The following is a 16,695-nucleotide window of genomic DNA, read 5'->3' on the forward strand; positions in this document are numbered from 1 at the left end:
GTTTAATTTTGGCGCCAATCGCTCCAATAGGTGCTGATTTTTTTTTCTTTGCGAATAAAAATAACTTTATTATTGCAACAATAAGAAATATAAATCGTAATAGACTGTCATCTGGGTATTTCTCGTGATTTTAATTGCATGGAAATGATCGGAAATATTATCTCGATTTAAAATTTTAACTGTTGCCTTCTTATGTTTGTTAAAAATAAAATTTATAGTTAATTCAAGAAAGGAAATTTAAAGAATTAACTATAAATAAAATTTATAGTTAATTCTTTGCTTTGCTTTTGCGATAATTCGGAAATTGAGACGGTTCTCGAGTTTTTTGTGTGCGTAATTTTATTTTTTCTGATAATATTGCTTTCTCCTCAAGCGTGGGGAGGGGTCAGAATTCATAAGAAATATATAGAAGAAAGTTTCGTGATGGCCACAGCCACAACATACTAGTTTTAATCAGGGTCTCAGTTTTGGTTACAGTTTGAAAACTATGTGCTACATTTTTGCAGTTTAGTTAAACAGTTTTTATTGATAAGCTGTAAGTTATCGTCCTTAATCCCTTAATCAAGAGCTAATAATAATAATAATAATAATAATAATAATAATAATAATAATAATAATAATAATAATAATAATAATAAAAAGAAACTACAAGCATATTCTGACCAGCCCAGTTTCTCGGTTTTGTCTCGGCAGTTTTGTCTTTGTTTCAGGCTCATCAATCTGGAATAGTCAATAACCGAGCTGAATAGGGCTCGACCGATGGCATTTTTTGGCCGATGCCGATTGTTGGCCGATTGTTCAAAGATGGCCGATGGCCGATGGCCAATTGTTTTCCTCCAAATGACCGATTGCCGATGGCCGATGCCGTTGACCTATGGCAAAAAAAAAAAAAAAATCAAACAGAAATAAACTGATAAGATTGTCAGGGATTTAAAGGATCATTGATTCATTTCACTTTACTTCCTTTCTACGAATAAAGAATTGTAATCACAAAAAAAAATCAGATTTCGACCTAATTTCTACTTTACTATCACCAAATTTATACTTCACAAGTTTTTTCGGCACATCTGTACATACATATGTACTTAAGAACATATAGATAACCAAATATCCATTTTGAACGCCTCCTCAGTTAATTATCGCAAATTCTCTTGTGATGTCGTCATGCGCGTAAACTTGCGTCACTCAAAAACGTTATGAAATAGTAAATTGAAAACTCATACGTACGTAGTATGATCTAAAAGTTCGAGGTCAAGTTGTATAAAACCTTACCATGAATAGTTCACATTACCGAAGCATATATCTATCTACAAAATAGTCACCTTGAACGATTATGCACTTCTGCCAACGTTCGTATAGCTTTTAGAAGCACTCCTGGAAGACATTTTTCGCAAATTCCTGTAAGGCCTCTTGCGCTGCTGCTTTAACTTCATCGTGGGGAAGAAGGCGACTTTCATGTTGAGGATGCACGGTTCGATTGGTCAATACTCTGATATGACAAACAAATAACATAACGTTTCGTCGGACTTAGCTCCGTGTGACTTTTACCTGTTCCCAGCAAAAAAACATTTGCATAGACGCCGCTTTTTTCTGTCAGAAGATGAAGCTGCATCATAGAAGGTAGCGAAAAATGGCTTCCAGGAGTTTTTCCAAAAGTTATATGACCACTGGCAGAAGTACATGGTCCCTTAAGGCGACCTTTTGAAGGTGGATGTGCTTCGGTAATGTGAACTATTCTGGGTAAGATTTTATACAGCTTGTCCCCGAACTTTTGCATCGTACTACGTACAATCTGTATAGGGTGTAGTTATGCTTCTCCTTTTTTGACTGCTGTATGATGAAAGAGAAAGAACAATAGCCAAAAAAAGAAGGAAGAAAATCAAAGAGACTGTTTGATAACCAATTGATTTGTTTTGTTTTTTTAATTGAGCATATAACTAAGATTTCAGTAATGTTGTAATAATGTATGGATTTAGGTACACTAAACATTGTTTAAAAAAATTAAATTACGTTGTTTAATCATTCAAAAAAAAAAAAAAAAATTAAGAACAGAACTATCAAACCGTCAACAAATTACTCAATTAAAGTGGAAAGATTGCACGTAGACATTTTTTAGTCATCAAATTAAACAAAAAAGGTAACAAATAAATTACAATGTTAAATCAAAATAGTAATATTTTTATACTTATTTAAAATGTATGCTCAGAAAAGTTTGCATTTTTCATAAAAGCTATAACAGTGACATACATTTTGCTGAAAAAAAAAATAGCCATGAAAAGAGCAAGGTTCTTAAAACGCAGGTACAATAAACAAACTCAATATTTACACCAAGTTAATAACTGAATACATATACTACTTGATCTGATGTTTGCACACATAGTATTGAACAATTTGATTGTTTAATCTTTTATGAAGCTTTACAAACAAGTTCAAATTAAATTTTTCAATTGAACAATAATTTTCTTAAATTTGAAAAATTGCATAATAGAAAATACTTGAAACTTTTCTATAAAAAACGAAAATAACTTATTCATTGATTTTATATAAATACATAAAAATTGTTACTTACAACAGAAAAAAAAATCAATCACTATTAATGATGCAAAAAAAATGGCAATTTACGAAATATAGGTGAAACAAGTATGAGAAATACGCAAAATGACATTTCTTGACCAAAATAAATAATCGCTAAATATTTAAGAAATGTTTGAAACGACGAGGTAGGGTTAGGGGGGTCATCCTCTGATTTTGGAGTAAATCACACTTCGGCCCCAACCTTTGCCTCATTTTTTTAGTACAGAACAGCTACCACCAACGCCTCGGAAGAGTTTATGAATCTACTTCAGCACTTCCGAAAAAAAAAAAAAAAAAAAAAAAAAAAATCAAAATCCCTTTGATTTCCGAATTATGTCACCATTCAAAACGTCTTTAATCAATTTCTTACATTAATGCCCTAAATTCTTTCTAAACAATAGAGAAAGTTTGAAAAAAAAATCTCCAATTTTATGAATGGTATTAGTTTTAAACAACTCAGAAGTACAACTGGAATTTAATTTCAGAAATTGAGGGAGTGAGAGGAGGAGCACGCAAGTGTTCTCGGAAATTCAAAAAATAGTCGTAAAAATAGAGTTCAAAATAATCATAAACATTGAGCAGAAAACTCTTTCAAAACTTGCACCCGAGTTTGTTTTGACGTGCAATGGCGGATTTAAAATATAGCAAATGTTGCAATTGCACGAGAGGCCCCATAACCATAGGGCCACCGAAGGAGTTACAAAAGTGCGAATGATAAATGTTTTACAACTTTTGTGATCCCCAAAATGTATTTCGACGGGCCCCAAACTTGTAACTCCGCCGAAGCGATACAGAAAAGACTGCATTACTGTGATTCATATTACAAATATCGAAAAATTAAAAATTACCGTCGGTTCAAGGGGAATCTAATAAAATGACACAAAAATCGGTTTCGCCATCTCATATTTGTTTCTATGGTCTCCAATTCGGCAATATATCACCAAATGATCGTCACTCGGAGACGCTATATTAGTTTTGCATTGAAATAAGTAATTAATAGCCACAAAAAATGAGTAAACAGGCTTTTCAGAACACCCGATCGAAAACAAAAAGGGAAGTGCACAACTGGAACGTCCGCAGACCCCACATACGAAACTTTAACCTTCTACAGATTATCATTTTTGAGTTATGACTTATGACAGATACATACGTACATCCTGCTGCAAGAAACAACGCAATAATTAACTTGTTTGGTACCTGAATGTAGTATTAAAAACTCTTCTAGGGATGACTAAAAATAGAAATTCATACTGAAATTTAAGTAAATAATTTTATATGAAAACAACAACTCCATTTACTTGGTATTAAAAAGTAAAACAGCAAAGGTCCTTTTTTTTTTTCAAAAACATCGGCCAATTCCATCGGCGTTTTGATGTTTTTTAAGGCCGATGGGCCGATGTTTCCCGCTAGTTAGCATCGGCCGCCGATGCCGATGCCGATGGCTAAATTGTTGAACCATCGGCGCCGATGCATCGGTCGAGTCCTAGAATGTATGTGTGGGAGGGGGTATGTGTATATGTGTGTAGGCATATGTGTTTATGTCTGTGTGCAGGCATGAATGTGTGGGTAGTTGTGTGTATATGTGGGTGTCTGTGTGTGTGTACGTGTTTGTGTGTGTAGATGTACGTGTGTGTATGTGTTTGTGTGCGTGTGTGTGTGTATGTATGCATGCGCGTGTGTGTAGGACATGGATGCAACCTGGAGACGGCTTTCGCTATAGGAGTAGCATCGTGAGGAGCCCGTCGACGGTGATGGCGCGGAGGGTGGCTGTGGGAAAAATCAAAAGACGCCAAGAACAGTCAAGTGAGAACAATAACAACAATTAACTTGTTTGGTACCTGAATGTAGTATTAAAAACTCTTCTAGGGATGACTAAAAATAGAAATTCATACTGAAATTTAAGTAAATAATTTTATATGAAAACAACAACTCCATTTACTTTGTATTAAAGTAAAACAGCAAAGGTCTTTTTTTTTTCAAAAACATCGGCCAATTCCATCGGCTTTTCGATGTTTTTTAAGGCCGATGGGCCGATGTTTCCCGCAAGTTAGCATCGGCCACCGATGCCGATGCCGATGGCTAAATTGTTGAACCATCGGCGCCGATGCCAGGCCGATGCATCGGTCGAGTCCTAGAGTTGAAGGTAGATGTGTAGAGGGGAAATGAAAGAAAGAGGAGGTTTTTTGGGGAACGTAATTAGCTGACGAATAATCGGCAGCTGTACTACATTTTTAATTTAAAGATTTCTTTTTAAAATAATTAAATACTTTCTCAACTTCGGTAAAAGAGAAAATAATTTATTTTGACTTGACTCAGAAATCAATGACTGTAAAACAAAGGTCCCCAGTTTAAACTGCAGTTGGTGTGCGGTGACCGGTGAAATTAAAAAAAAGGGGGTGGCAAAAATTTTAACTTCTGAAAGATCGCGATTTGGATGAAATTTGAAATATATTAGTGTACTTGATAAATTCTAGTTTCAAATTTTTAAGCTTTTGAAAAAGAAATTTTGCAAAATTTTGACTGAAGTAGCATCAAGGATTAAGGAAATGGCATACAAAATTGTGTTATATTTGCATTATTTCTCTCTTTTCTTCCTATGTAATCGCAGAGACTACGTTCCTGTAAAACTTGTTTTTTAACACGCTTATTAGTTTATTCTAGTTAACACGCTTTTATGAGCTTAACTTGTATGTTTGTGGGTAAGTTTGTGGGTCCAACTTTCCTTTGGACAAGTAGCCAGTGGCTTATTAAAATTACTTACAACGTAGAAATCAGAGTTGCGAAGTGTAACAATGTTTGCACATGAATTTACCAGAAAGCATTCAAAATGTCTGATGCAAATAATGCAATAGAATACTAAGATGCATTCCATTATAAAAAATAATAGTTTAAAAAACTAAAAAAACATGCTTTAGTAGCAAAATGAACTAAAAGGTTAAAATAATCGTTGGATGACAAATATAAAGTAATTGACCAAACACTTAATTTTACTGTAATAGAAAAAAATCGTGGGGGGCTGCCTATTTACAGTTTTGCATGGATAACAAGTGGAAGAACTTAACAACTGATAAGAAGCCCTTTACGTTTTTTTACAGTAAAATTAAGTGTTTGGTCAATTACTTTATATACCTGTCATCCAAAGATTATTTTTAACTTTTTAGTTCATTTTGTTATTAAAGCGTGTTTTTTTAGTTTTTTAAATATTATTTTTTACAAAGGCAGTCCTATTGCAAAGAAGTTAATCCACAGATCTTTCTTACGCTATTATTTTACATAAAACTAGGCTTGCCAGACGTCCCGGTTTGAATGGGACAGTCCCGGTTTTCAGACAAAATCGCGGTGTACCGGCCGGTTTACTTCACGTCCCGGAAAAAGATAAATTTGATTACATCTCAAGTAGCACAATTGGTTGGGAGATGGTTGGCCAATGGTGGAGCTTATGGTTGGCCAACGGTTGGCAACATCCGCTTTGGCAACCGTTACTCAACCAACCATTTGCCAACGAAGGGTCAACGCTCAACTATAGTGCCTAACAGTTTCCCAACCATGCTCCATCGAAAATATTCACGGTTAGCCCACCGATGCCCAGAAACTAAAGATTCCACTGTTGGACTGTTGTTATTTTTATTTTTATTCCTTATTATTTTTTTAATTCACCTTGTAGTGCTAAGGATAACAGGACAGTATCCCTTTAAGTTGGATGTAGAACATCCATTATTTCAGGGGGCCGAGGGTTTCTCCCTTGGGAAATTTTTTGAAAATAGATTTAAAAATCCGTATTTTGAGACCTTATACGGAGTAATTGAGACTACAAAAATATGAAGAAAAATAGGCGAAGAAGGTCTTTTAAAAGTTATGTATTCTTTAGCAAATCAAGATCAAACAAAATAAAAATTGCTTGCTCGACAAATCGTTGACATCAATCAACAGAGAGGAGAAAAGAGAAGCACATCGTCATAAAAGAGAAACACATCGTCATTTGCTCGTATCAGCTTTTAGTGTAGTTTGTTTTTGATCACTTCTCCAACATCCCCCCCCCCCCTTTTCATCAAATGCCCTACAGTACAAAAATTGTACAAAACGGTTTAAAAGAAACGGTGTAGAAATTCAGAAAATAAGAACGAAAGAGTAATATTCAAGCCATTTGGACAATTCATACTTTATTTTCTTGATAAGAGACAAAATTGAGGAACATTTCAAGGAATTTCAAAAACTTAAATAATTTTCAAAGACACTAGAACAGTTGAAATTATTTAAAGCACGTTTTTTGCACTTTTCAGAAGTGGATTACACAGTCTTACAAAATGATTATAACTTCGTAAGACACACCCGTTTTAAGTTAAAAATAAATACAGTGAAACCTGTGTAAGTTGACCACTTGCGGTGCAGTACTTTGGTGGTCAACTTAGACAGGTGGTCAACTTATAAAGGGGTATTTTTTTTTTTTTTTTTTTTTGTCATTTCTTGCACCATGTTTTCATTTTTTTGACTAATTGACATTTACTCTTTCTGTTCAACTCACTTTCATTGTTTAACATTACTTTGAAACAGAAATGTAAAATGTTATTCAAATATTTTTAGAGATAATTTTCCCAGAATGACGTATAATGTGTCATGCAATTTTAAAATTTCAGTAAATTGATAAAAAAAAATCTTATATCTTATTGTTTATGAAAAGTTACTTATTTGATATTAATAGTTCCTAAAAATTCATAGCTATTTAAAAATAACAAATTTTTCGCTTTATTTTTTTCTCATATACATTTATAACCATGATGAACTATTGTTCAACAAAATAATTCCTTATTGAAGTTTCGCGCATTTATTAGACCCAAGTTTTAGAATTTCCATATGTGTCAGCTAATTTTCTTTGGATTTCTCCCATTTCAATTAATTTTAATGTTTCATACTTTTTATCAATCTCAAGCTCAACTAACTTTCTTTTTGAAGGCATTTTATGTAAAACTATAACACAAAGAACAAGATGGACTTACATAGTTCAAAAAGGCAGTTGAAAATTAAAATTCCCTATCTCTTAATCCTTTGGACCAGAAATACTGCAATCCAAGTAACTTTACTCTTTAGTACAAAATATTGCAACTGGAAAAAATACTTTGTACTTTTCTACTGACACATGTTTTCATTGAGCAGAGAGTACAAAAGGCAATCTCAAATAGAAGAAAAGAAAAACAAGTTTGGAGAATAAAAGGGTTCTTAGTAGTTTTCCCATGTGGTTAAACTCACAAGGAGGTTTAGTTATGCTGCTGTTTTATTTAGTTGGTAAAATGCTGGTCTGGCATCGAAAATATTCTTAGAAAGCTATAAAATAAATAATAATATAAAATAAAATAATTTGCTACATTAAGTTTTAAAAAATAAACCAAGTGGTCAACTTTCAAAGGGTTTTTTACAATACTCCAAACCAAATTTGGTGTACATCAGTGGTCAAGATAGACAGGTGGTCAAGATAGAGAGGTGGTCAAGTTACAGAGGTTTTCCCTCATTATATAAGATAGGATAAATTCCGTTCCTGACAAAAGCGGTCAGCATAGACAGGTGTTCAACTTACAAAGGTGGTCAACTTTACAGGTTTTACTGTACAACGAAATATTTCTCAAAACAAATTTTTTTTTTCAATCACAACTAGTGCAGAAAATGAAATAGAGTAGAGTAAGTGTTTTTTTCTCATGCTTAAAATATTAACAATATGCAGTAGAAGTAAGATAAAAATAAGCAATAACAAAAGAACTTCCAAAATACTCAATTCGGTATTAAATAAATGGCAACACATATGGAACACATCAGTCACAAAAATTAATCTTGAAAAATGCTACAAAAACGCGAGACTCATGATTTTTGCATTTTTTACTCAGGATCAAGGAGTTGAATTTGGCACCTCTAGGTAACCAGATACTAGCCCAATCGGAAACTAGGGGCCCGGCCCTTGGAGTCCCCGGCTCGAAATCGGTGCAGTGTAAGTTTTATTAAGGTTTTAGAAGGAGGAGGGCAGGGGCGTGCACAGGGGGAAGAAGGGATACCTGTTGGCCCGGACCCGAGCCTGAACTGGGCCCAATATTTTTAAAACTAGGGTTGAAAATAGGGGTAAACAATATGGAGGGGGACCGTAAAAGTCTTTTGTGATGGGCCCCAAAATCTCTGTGCACGCCCCTGGAGGAGGGCAAGTCTACCAAACTGACAAGGGGCCTGCCTTGGCCCTGGACGGCTTTAAATTGAATTGGGAAAGAGAGCAGGAAGTCCTAATTAAGGGTCTAAATTTCAAGTTTGCTTTGCAGCTAATGAAAACTAGAATTGCTTTTTCTGCATTTCTTCAAATTTTCACTCGTTTACTAGGCACAGAATTAAGAATAAAAAAAACTTTGTTATTTTCCTTTTCTGACATTTGAAATAAAAAAAAATAAACTTTCTTCTGTTTTACAGTTTCTTCTGTTTCAGGGGGGGGGGCCTCGCCCCCCCCCTTTTCTGGATATGGCCCTATGATCAACCACCTCCCCACCGTGCTTGCTACTTGGCAAAGGACCTGAAAAGTCTAAGAATAATTAACTGAAGGATTATTTAAGATAACTACTTTGTCACTTGCAATATTAACTAGTAAAATTAATATCGATTTGCTTATGCCGATTTTTACAACAAGAATCATAAAAGACTTTCTACAAAAGGTATTAGCTAATGAAAAGACCAGGCAAATGTTGTTAAAATTTTTATTCCTCATTCAAAGTGTTTCTCCTAACTGTAGAAGCTTATGATAAAAATTTTAACATGCAGGAAATAAAATGTTTAAATTTATTCGATTTTGTAATTTATATCACTTTTGGTTTAGGTTCGCAAATAATTAGTATCCATTTTCTCATAGAGTTAAGAATGAATTATCATCTAAAACACTCTAAAAGCCAGCAAGGGTATCCTTCTGAATACTCGTGACGTTGGGGGGGGGGACTAGTGGCGCACCTATGGAGGGGGCTAAGGGACTTAAGCCCCTCCCAGAGATCAGATGAAACTCAGAAATGGCCATAACCTCCTTGACCACACCTAAAAGAATGTCTAAAACTGCGTCTTTTGGCCTATAATTTTGGGAATTTTACGAAATATTTGAAAATTACTCTTCTTAAAATACGACTGCTCTCTCTCTGTAAAACTCTTTTCCTAACAATCAATTTTTCTCCCCACAAAGAGGTCAGCCTCTTTCTTTAAAAAGAAAGTATTTGTTGCAGCTTTCTTCGTTCAATGTTTTTTCCTAATTTGAGCATAATTAAGTTGGTGTGTATCTTTTATGATTTATAAATTTAAACTGATTTTGTGGAAGTGGTTCGATAGATAGAGAGCGCACTAAGAACAGAACAGCGCAATTTCTTTTTCCCTAAATTTTTATAAAGTTGGTATATAATTAAAGTAAAAACTGCAATAAAACGAAATTTAAAAAAAAAATCTTCAAACATCTGGCAAAGGTTGAAAAAACAGTAATTTTGCTTCTCTATTCACGTATCAGAGTTCCTTTAAAAATTCTAGCCCCTCCCAGAAAAAAATTCCGAGTGCGCCACTGGGGGATACACTCCGGTGTCCCGGTTGAACATTTCAGAAATCTGGCAAGCCTGCTTAAAAGTAATTTCTCTTCAATAGTGCAAACATTTCTTGTGTGAAGAATGCAACCTAAAAGTATCATATTGATCTAGACTAGTTCTGATAGCTAAAATTTATCTAATAATGCATATATTTGTTAAATGAATTAATTTTTACAGTGTGTATCGAAATATATTTTCTGAAAACGGTTGCATGTATAAACGTAAATAAAGCGTTAATCATTGAATTTAGGGTGCAATATTGTGACTGATTTTATGATAGTTATACACAATATATATGTGTTTGATTCTCATTTTGAATTCAGTACATGTGTGTTCGGTATTGTTTTGTATCACAGCAGAAAAATTTGTTAATATTTTTATGTTTGAAACTTATGCAGCAACATTATAGCAAAAACTATAAAATTTGTTTTCAAGAAAATCAGAAAAGTTCAGTGTTTTTCGTTTTTAATATTACAGTTCTGAAACATAAAATATATTTAAAAATAATGACATAATTCTGAAATTTGTAAGCATTATTAAATATTTCGAAAGTGAAATCTTTTATTAAAAAAAAAAAGAAAACGTAAATAATATTTTAAAATGAGAATTATTACTTGATTATTTCTCCGAGGAAAACTCTTTTATTTTTAGTACAGATTAGAACAACACCATTTCAGAAAGAAAAAATGAAACGTTGTGCGACAGTTCTTTGTATTTTTCAAAATAAAACTGTAAATTGAGTTCCATTTGAAAATAATTTTACATTATGCTAAAATTTTGTAAAATTATTTTTAAAAATGTTATGTTCATTAACTGCAATTCGCTGCAGAAATCGACAAGAGATGGCGAGTACCAGCATATTATCTTGTTGCCTTGATGAAATCCTAAAAAAAACATCGTTACGAAACCACTTTTCACTTGCATAATTTCCTTCACTTAAATGAACGCCTAAATTTTAAATGTTATGAAAGACACTGGCACTAATGACACAAAAATTTATATTCTCAAACAAGAAAAAAAAATATTTCTACTTGAGTAAATTTGGAGATTTTTTTCTTCAAAATAATTTCCGCAACATGTACATAGCAAAATAGGACTAGTTTGTGGTAATCCAATACTATACTTATGCTCTGTTTGCAAGTGGAATAGTAAAAACGTTTTCTAAATTCAGAGTTCTTTGGGAGAAAAAAACAAATGTGTAAAAACTTTAAAATAAGACATTTTGAAAAAATTACTCCCATTGAATTGAAAAATATACTTCCGATTAAATTACATTAGGTTTAAAGCTCAAATTTCTCTAGAAATGTGTTTTGCTCATTGTTGTTAAAAAAACGTTTGTCCCAATTCCCCAAATCTGTGAATATCATAATTATAGTATGCATTTCTTGCTTCAACAGCGACTTAGTAGCTAAATCAGCTTTTTAATACTTTTTAAAATTAGTTTTATTTTTTTTCTACTTTTTTTTAAAATGCAGTCATGCAGTTGAATGACTTTGCCAGTTGCGTTGGATACTTAGCTTAAAAGCAGAATTTGATGTCTTTGAAAGTTATCTTATTTGCTAAACAGGTTGAACTTTTAATTTAGAATGGCTCAGCATAGTTGTCACTCTGCGGAAGAGTCAAAACCATCAAATTCGCAGAACGTAGGGAGGATAGTAAACGCGGTGAGCGAATCAAAATTCATCTTTCAACATTTGCTTATTAATGGGGATTTGGCCCGAATTTCCGGTCACAAATTTATTTCTCATTAATAACAAACGACGACGCTTCACGAAAGAAAACTTCTTTCGCCCACGCTTGATTATGGCAACCCTCGTTTTTGTTTTCAACCGACTTTGAAGGGGACTAGTCCAGGGACTACACTAATGCCAACAATCCTGAGCAACCTACATATTTTTTAATTTAACCATGATGAATTATGCTGCATATTTAACTAAGTATTAATTTCAATGCACATGAGCTTCAAATACACAAACTACAACGGTAAAGATAAATAAAGAGTTGTGTGCTTTGAAGTACACGTTATCCTCGGGCAGTTACTCCCTATATATATATATATATATATATATATATATATATATATATATATATATATATATATATATATATATATATATATATATATATATATATATATATATATATATATATATATATATATATCTTACTAATATTATATATGCGAAAGTTTGTCTGGATGTATGGATGTTTGTTACTCTTTCACGCAAAAACTACTGAACGGATTTTGATGAAACTTTACAATAATATAGCTTATGCATGAGAATAACACATAGGGTAGTTTTCGTCCCGATATGGGGGGCAAAACCCCCTTAGGGGGGCAATAAAACACAATTATCGTATAAATTCTCTAATATGGGGATGAAAAAATACCTGCACACATTTACATTACATGTCCATCGAAAGCTGTAATTCTTCTGCTGAAGATGGCACCTGTTCGAAATTTCTAACTAGAATAAAAAACGAGTTATGAGCTTTTTAGTTCCATGTTCGAAGGCTTTCCTCAACTCAATACAGTATTTAGTGTATCATCTCAACTCCCTGTCGATAGCGAAAATGGTTGTATTTTTGACTATCTTTGCTTTTCGTTACTGTTCAAGGCTTTTCTCAAGTCAAATCTTGAAGTAAGATTTTTTGCACAAGATTGGCAAATAATACATGGATTTGGCTGATTACTTTCCAGTTTAATGCAACTTTGTGGCAATTAATCTGTTTCTTATTTATTTATTAGTTTGTGTTGACTGTCTATTTAATCGATCAGCAGGAATCTAGCCAAACTTTTTTTGTGGAATCATTTCAATAGCTAAGGCATTTGGCATTTTTTTCAACTGTCGCAGTTTATGAAGCTAAAGAGTACGTAATACTGTTTCTCGGTTTTCACCATGTAACCAAATATCGCCATTTCTTTAATATTTCTTTCTTTAAATTTGTTAACACGTAAAATAATTCGCCAACTAAATCAAGCAAATCCATAAACAGCACAAAACTTCCATTAATTTGTCTTTGCGCACAATTTCAAACAATTGCCAAATTTTCACTATATATGTGATATCTCATCAAAAGCAACCCGGTTGTAAAAATTTCCCGCCAAGAAAACCTTTAACTTTTCTGCACAAAAAAGAATATCTTCATCCTAAACCCCCAAAACCCTCAGCCATAAAAAGTTACGATATCTAGTTTGCCCGCAAGTATCTGCTAACTATCATCCTCCCTCTTCTCCTCTTTCATCACACCTACTTCCATTAGAACCTCCTCCCACCTTCAACTCCTCAGAAATATGGATAGATACTTTAAATTGTTTATCTTGTTTGGCGGGAAACTTTTGCTCACCAACCACTTATATATATATATATATATATATATATATATATATATATATGATTATCGGTCCGGGTTTGGGAATTGTAAGTCAACTGTATCTTTAAATTGTTTACCTGAAAACATCTTATATATTTTGTTTCTTTTATAAAAAGTTAACACTTATCAATATTAATAAGCAATCTTTCTTCCTAGACTTTGCTTTCAGTACACCTCTAACAAGCGGTGTTTAAGCCGCAATTTATTTCGGCGCTTCACACAGGACGTGGAAAAATTTCCGCGTTTTCCTCATTTACGGAAATGTATTTCGTTCCGACTCATTTCCTCCCACTGATGCTTACATTTTTTTTTTCTCTCAATATAGCCATCCGAGTCAACGTTGCAATTAGCTCCGCCGCCTCTGACGTCATCGGCTAGCCAATTGTACGCCATATCCAATATACAGTCGTCCAGGCATCAGCAAAGGAACCATCTTTACGAGGATGATGCCAACCCTTATGGAAGAATTATCAGGACTTTGCAGAAGCATAACAGTTTGGTAAATATTTCACCACCATTCTAGTATTGCTGCTGAATGTGCATTAAAACTCAAAGATATCCTAAAGAGGCTGTCAATAAAAATGGTGTCACAATTTTCAAACAAATTTAACCCCCGCTTTCTCACAGTGTCACAATTCTCATTACCACCTCCCATCCCCTTGTCACATATCACACTGCGTTCCGTAAACATGTTGTTAGGGCGTGTCCAGTAACGATGTCACACTTTTTTCAACTGTTATGGACCTCCTCTCCTTTTTGTCACAAAGTGTCACACTTCACCATACCCCTCCCCTCTTTGTCACATGTCACGCTATTTTTTATTAACCTACTCTTTAGAAAAACAGTGATGTCCTATTTCTTGTTACCCCCTCCCTACCCTTTTTTTTAGCAAACTGTCATAATTTCACGAACCCCCTCCCCCCTGAAAGCGTTTCATCATTTGTGGACAATCCCTTAGACATAAATGTTTTCATTTCAACCATAATATGTGATGTCACACATTTTGGTGTCACTCTTACATCCTTCCTCCCCCTTGTTACTAACTTACAATTTTAAGAGCCTCCCCTCCCCTTCATCCTTAAAGCTTGACATCTTTTGTGTGCGATCCAAACGCTCCCTCTTTAGAGAATTCGATGTTTTTGATGTTATTGATGTTCAACTCTGCATTTTTAGCAACTTAAACTAAAACTTCATAAATTACAAGGGATTTATTTAATAGTTTGCCAAAATGGGAAGAGACTTTCATAAAAGGGCACACCCTTCTCCTAAATTCATTACATGTTCGAAATTTTATATTGATCTGGAAAAAATGTGGGGAAAAAAAGTTATCTAAGTCAGACTTTAGCATGTAATCACTTTGATAAAAATATTATTAAGTATATATAATATATATTTCTCAAAATTTATCTTCCTTCAAACTAAAGAAAGAAAAAAAAGCAAGATATTTCAAACCGATAGCAACGTAAAAGTTGCACAGATACCAATACTGATTCTTGTTTCGAGGCTGCAAGAAACCTCTTTTGTAATGCAAAAATAAATAGATAAACAAATAGAATCAATAAATAAATGACTCTCGACAAAAGTAGCGAAGAGAAAAAGTCTTCTAAATGCTGAATTCAATTATTTGACCCACTACTGCCCACCAGACTCGAAGGTCACATCAAATTTCATCAGTATACTTCTTTGTTAGAAGCGTTATTCCTGTGTTGACCAGTGTGACTTGAGTGGCATAATATAACTGCTTTAGATTGTTGGTACAAGCTAATATTTCAGTTACAGAGGAACAAACCTATTTTGAAATTATAAAATCCTTATATATTATTTCTGTAGCCTGTTTTTGGTTTCTACGCGAGATTTTCCTCAATTCTTGATCGATATCTTTGATTTACACCTTATTTTGAAGCTTATCGTGCAGGCTACTGACGAAAAATAGACCCACGGTCTAAAAACTGTTTTTTCGGGCAAAAAAACCTGTTTTAAAGAACCAGAATGAGGTTTTCGGTTAAATTTATAATTTTAACTTGCACTGTTACCGAAAGAGCTGAATAGCTTGATCGGCAGAGCGTACGACTGGTAACCAGGAGAATGCGTGTTCGGGCCCATGTCCGGACAATCTGCAACAAAAAAGTTAGAAAACTATCGCGCATTACCTGAACAATGATTAACAAATATGAGGGAATACATGAGATAGAAACGCTCCTACGTGGTATGAAAACTTGATGCAACACGAAGCACTAAAATGTAAGGTTTTTTTATTTTTATTTTTTTTTAAGCTTTGGTTCCGGTAAGAAAATTAAAGTATGTAAGCGAAAATATAAGTATCAGGTTTAAGATTTCAGACTACAATGGAATTGTTTTTTGTTCAGTAAAGTATAATAAATTGTATGTTGAAATATAGATTCTTCTAATGAGTTTTTGACTCTTTGTACAAATAAAAAAATACTACCTCAATTTAAAGGGTAATATATATATTTTTCTTCTTTTTGCAAAAAAAAAAAAAACAAATAGCGTATCACGTTTTTACTATATTTGAAAAGCTACGCTTAAAAAGGAACTTAGTTCAAATTATTTTGTATTTTAACCGTGCTGTAAAATGATGAACACGTGCTGCCATCTAATCCATAACGGTTCAAACAGCCTGTGATAAAAAGTTGTAAAAATTTTCAAAAATAAAAGTACTTCTCGGCAAGAAAAAAAAAATTTAAAATTAACCTGTGGGTTTTTTTTTTTTTTTTTTTTGGTAGAGCGTTCGGCTATAAACTATCTGAACTTCGGGCCAGTTCGGGCTGTCCGACATAATAACAAATTTACATTACTATTACGCATTACATGTACTTATAACAAACAACAGGTAACACACGTAATAAAATAAATGCAGTGGGAATGTTATTTGGTTTTTCGACTCCTTTATGCAGGCTACAGTTATCATTCAGATAAGTTGACTGCTAATCGAAGGGTGTTCTTCCCTTTTTTTTAAAGCTTTGACTCCGTCCAGACCACTGAGCAATGTAAGCATAAAAAAAAGTATTAGATATACCTCAAGAGAATCCTTTTTGTGCAGAAAAACATTTTCATTGTATGCTGAAATATAGATTTTTCTAATAGCAGTGTTCAAACTTTTGTGTAAATGAAAAAATACTACCCCAAATTAAAACTACGAGTTTCACCC

General features: G+C 33.4%; 1 protein-coding gene across 1 annotated transcript in view; it reads left to right on the forward strand.

Moving 5' to 3' along the window:
• Window positions 1-16,695, forward strand: part of LOC129224367 (uncharacterized) — a 111,395-nt gene that overhangs the window by 91,349 nt on the left and 3,351 nt on the right. Inside the window, exon 11 of the mRNA XM_054858809.1 lies at window positions 13,852-14,025. Within this exon, the coding sequence (XP_054714784.1) occupies window positions 13,852-14,025 (174 nt within the window). The remainder of the gene's footprint in view (window positions 1-13,851; window positions 14,026-16,695) is intronic.

The sequence above is a fragment of the Uloborus diversus genome, chromosome 6, assembly GCF_026930045.1.
Source record: "Uloborus diversus isolate 005 chromosome 6, Udiv.v.3.1, whole genome shotgun sequence".
NCBI classification, from domain to species: Eukaryota; Metazoa; Arthropoda; class Arachnida; order Araneae; family Uloboridae; genus Uloborus; species Uloborus diversus.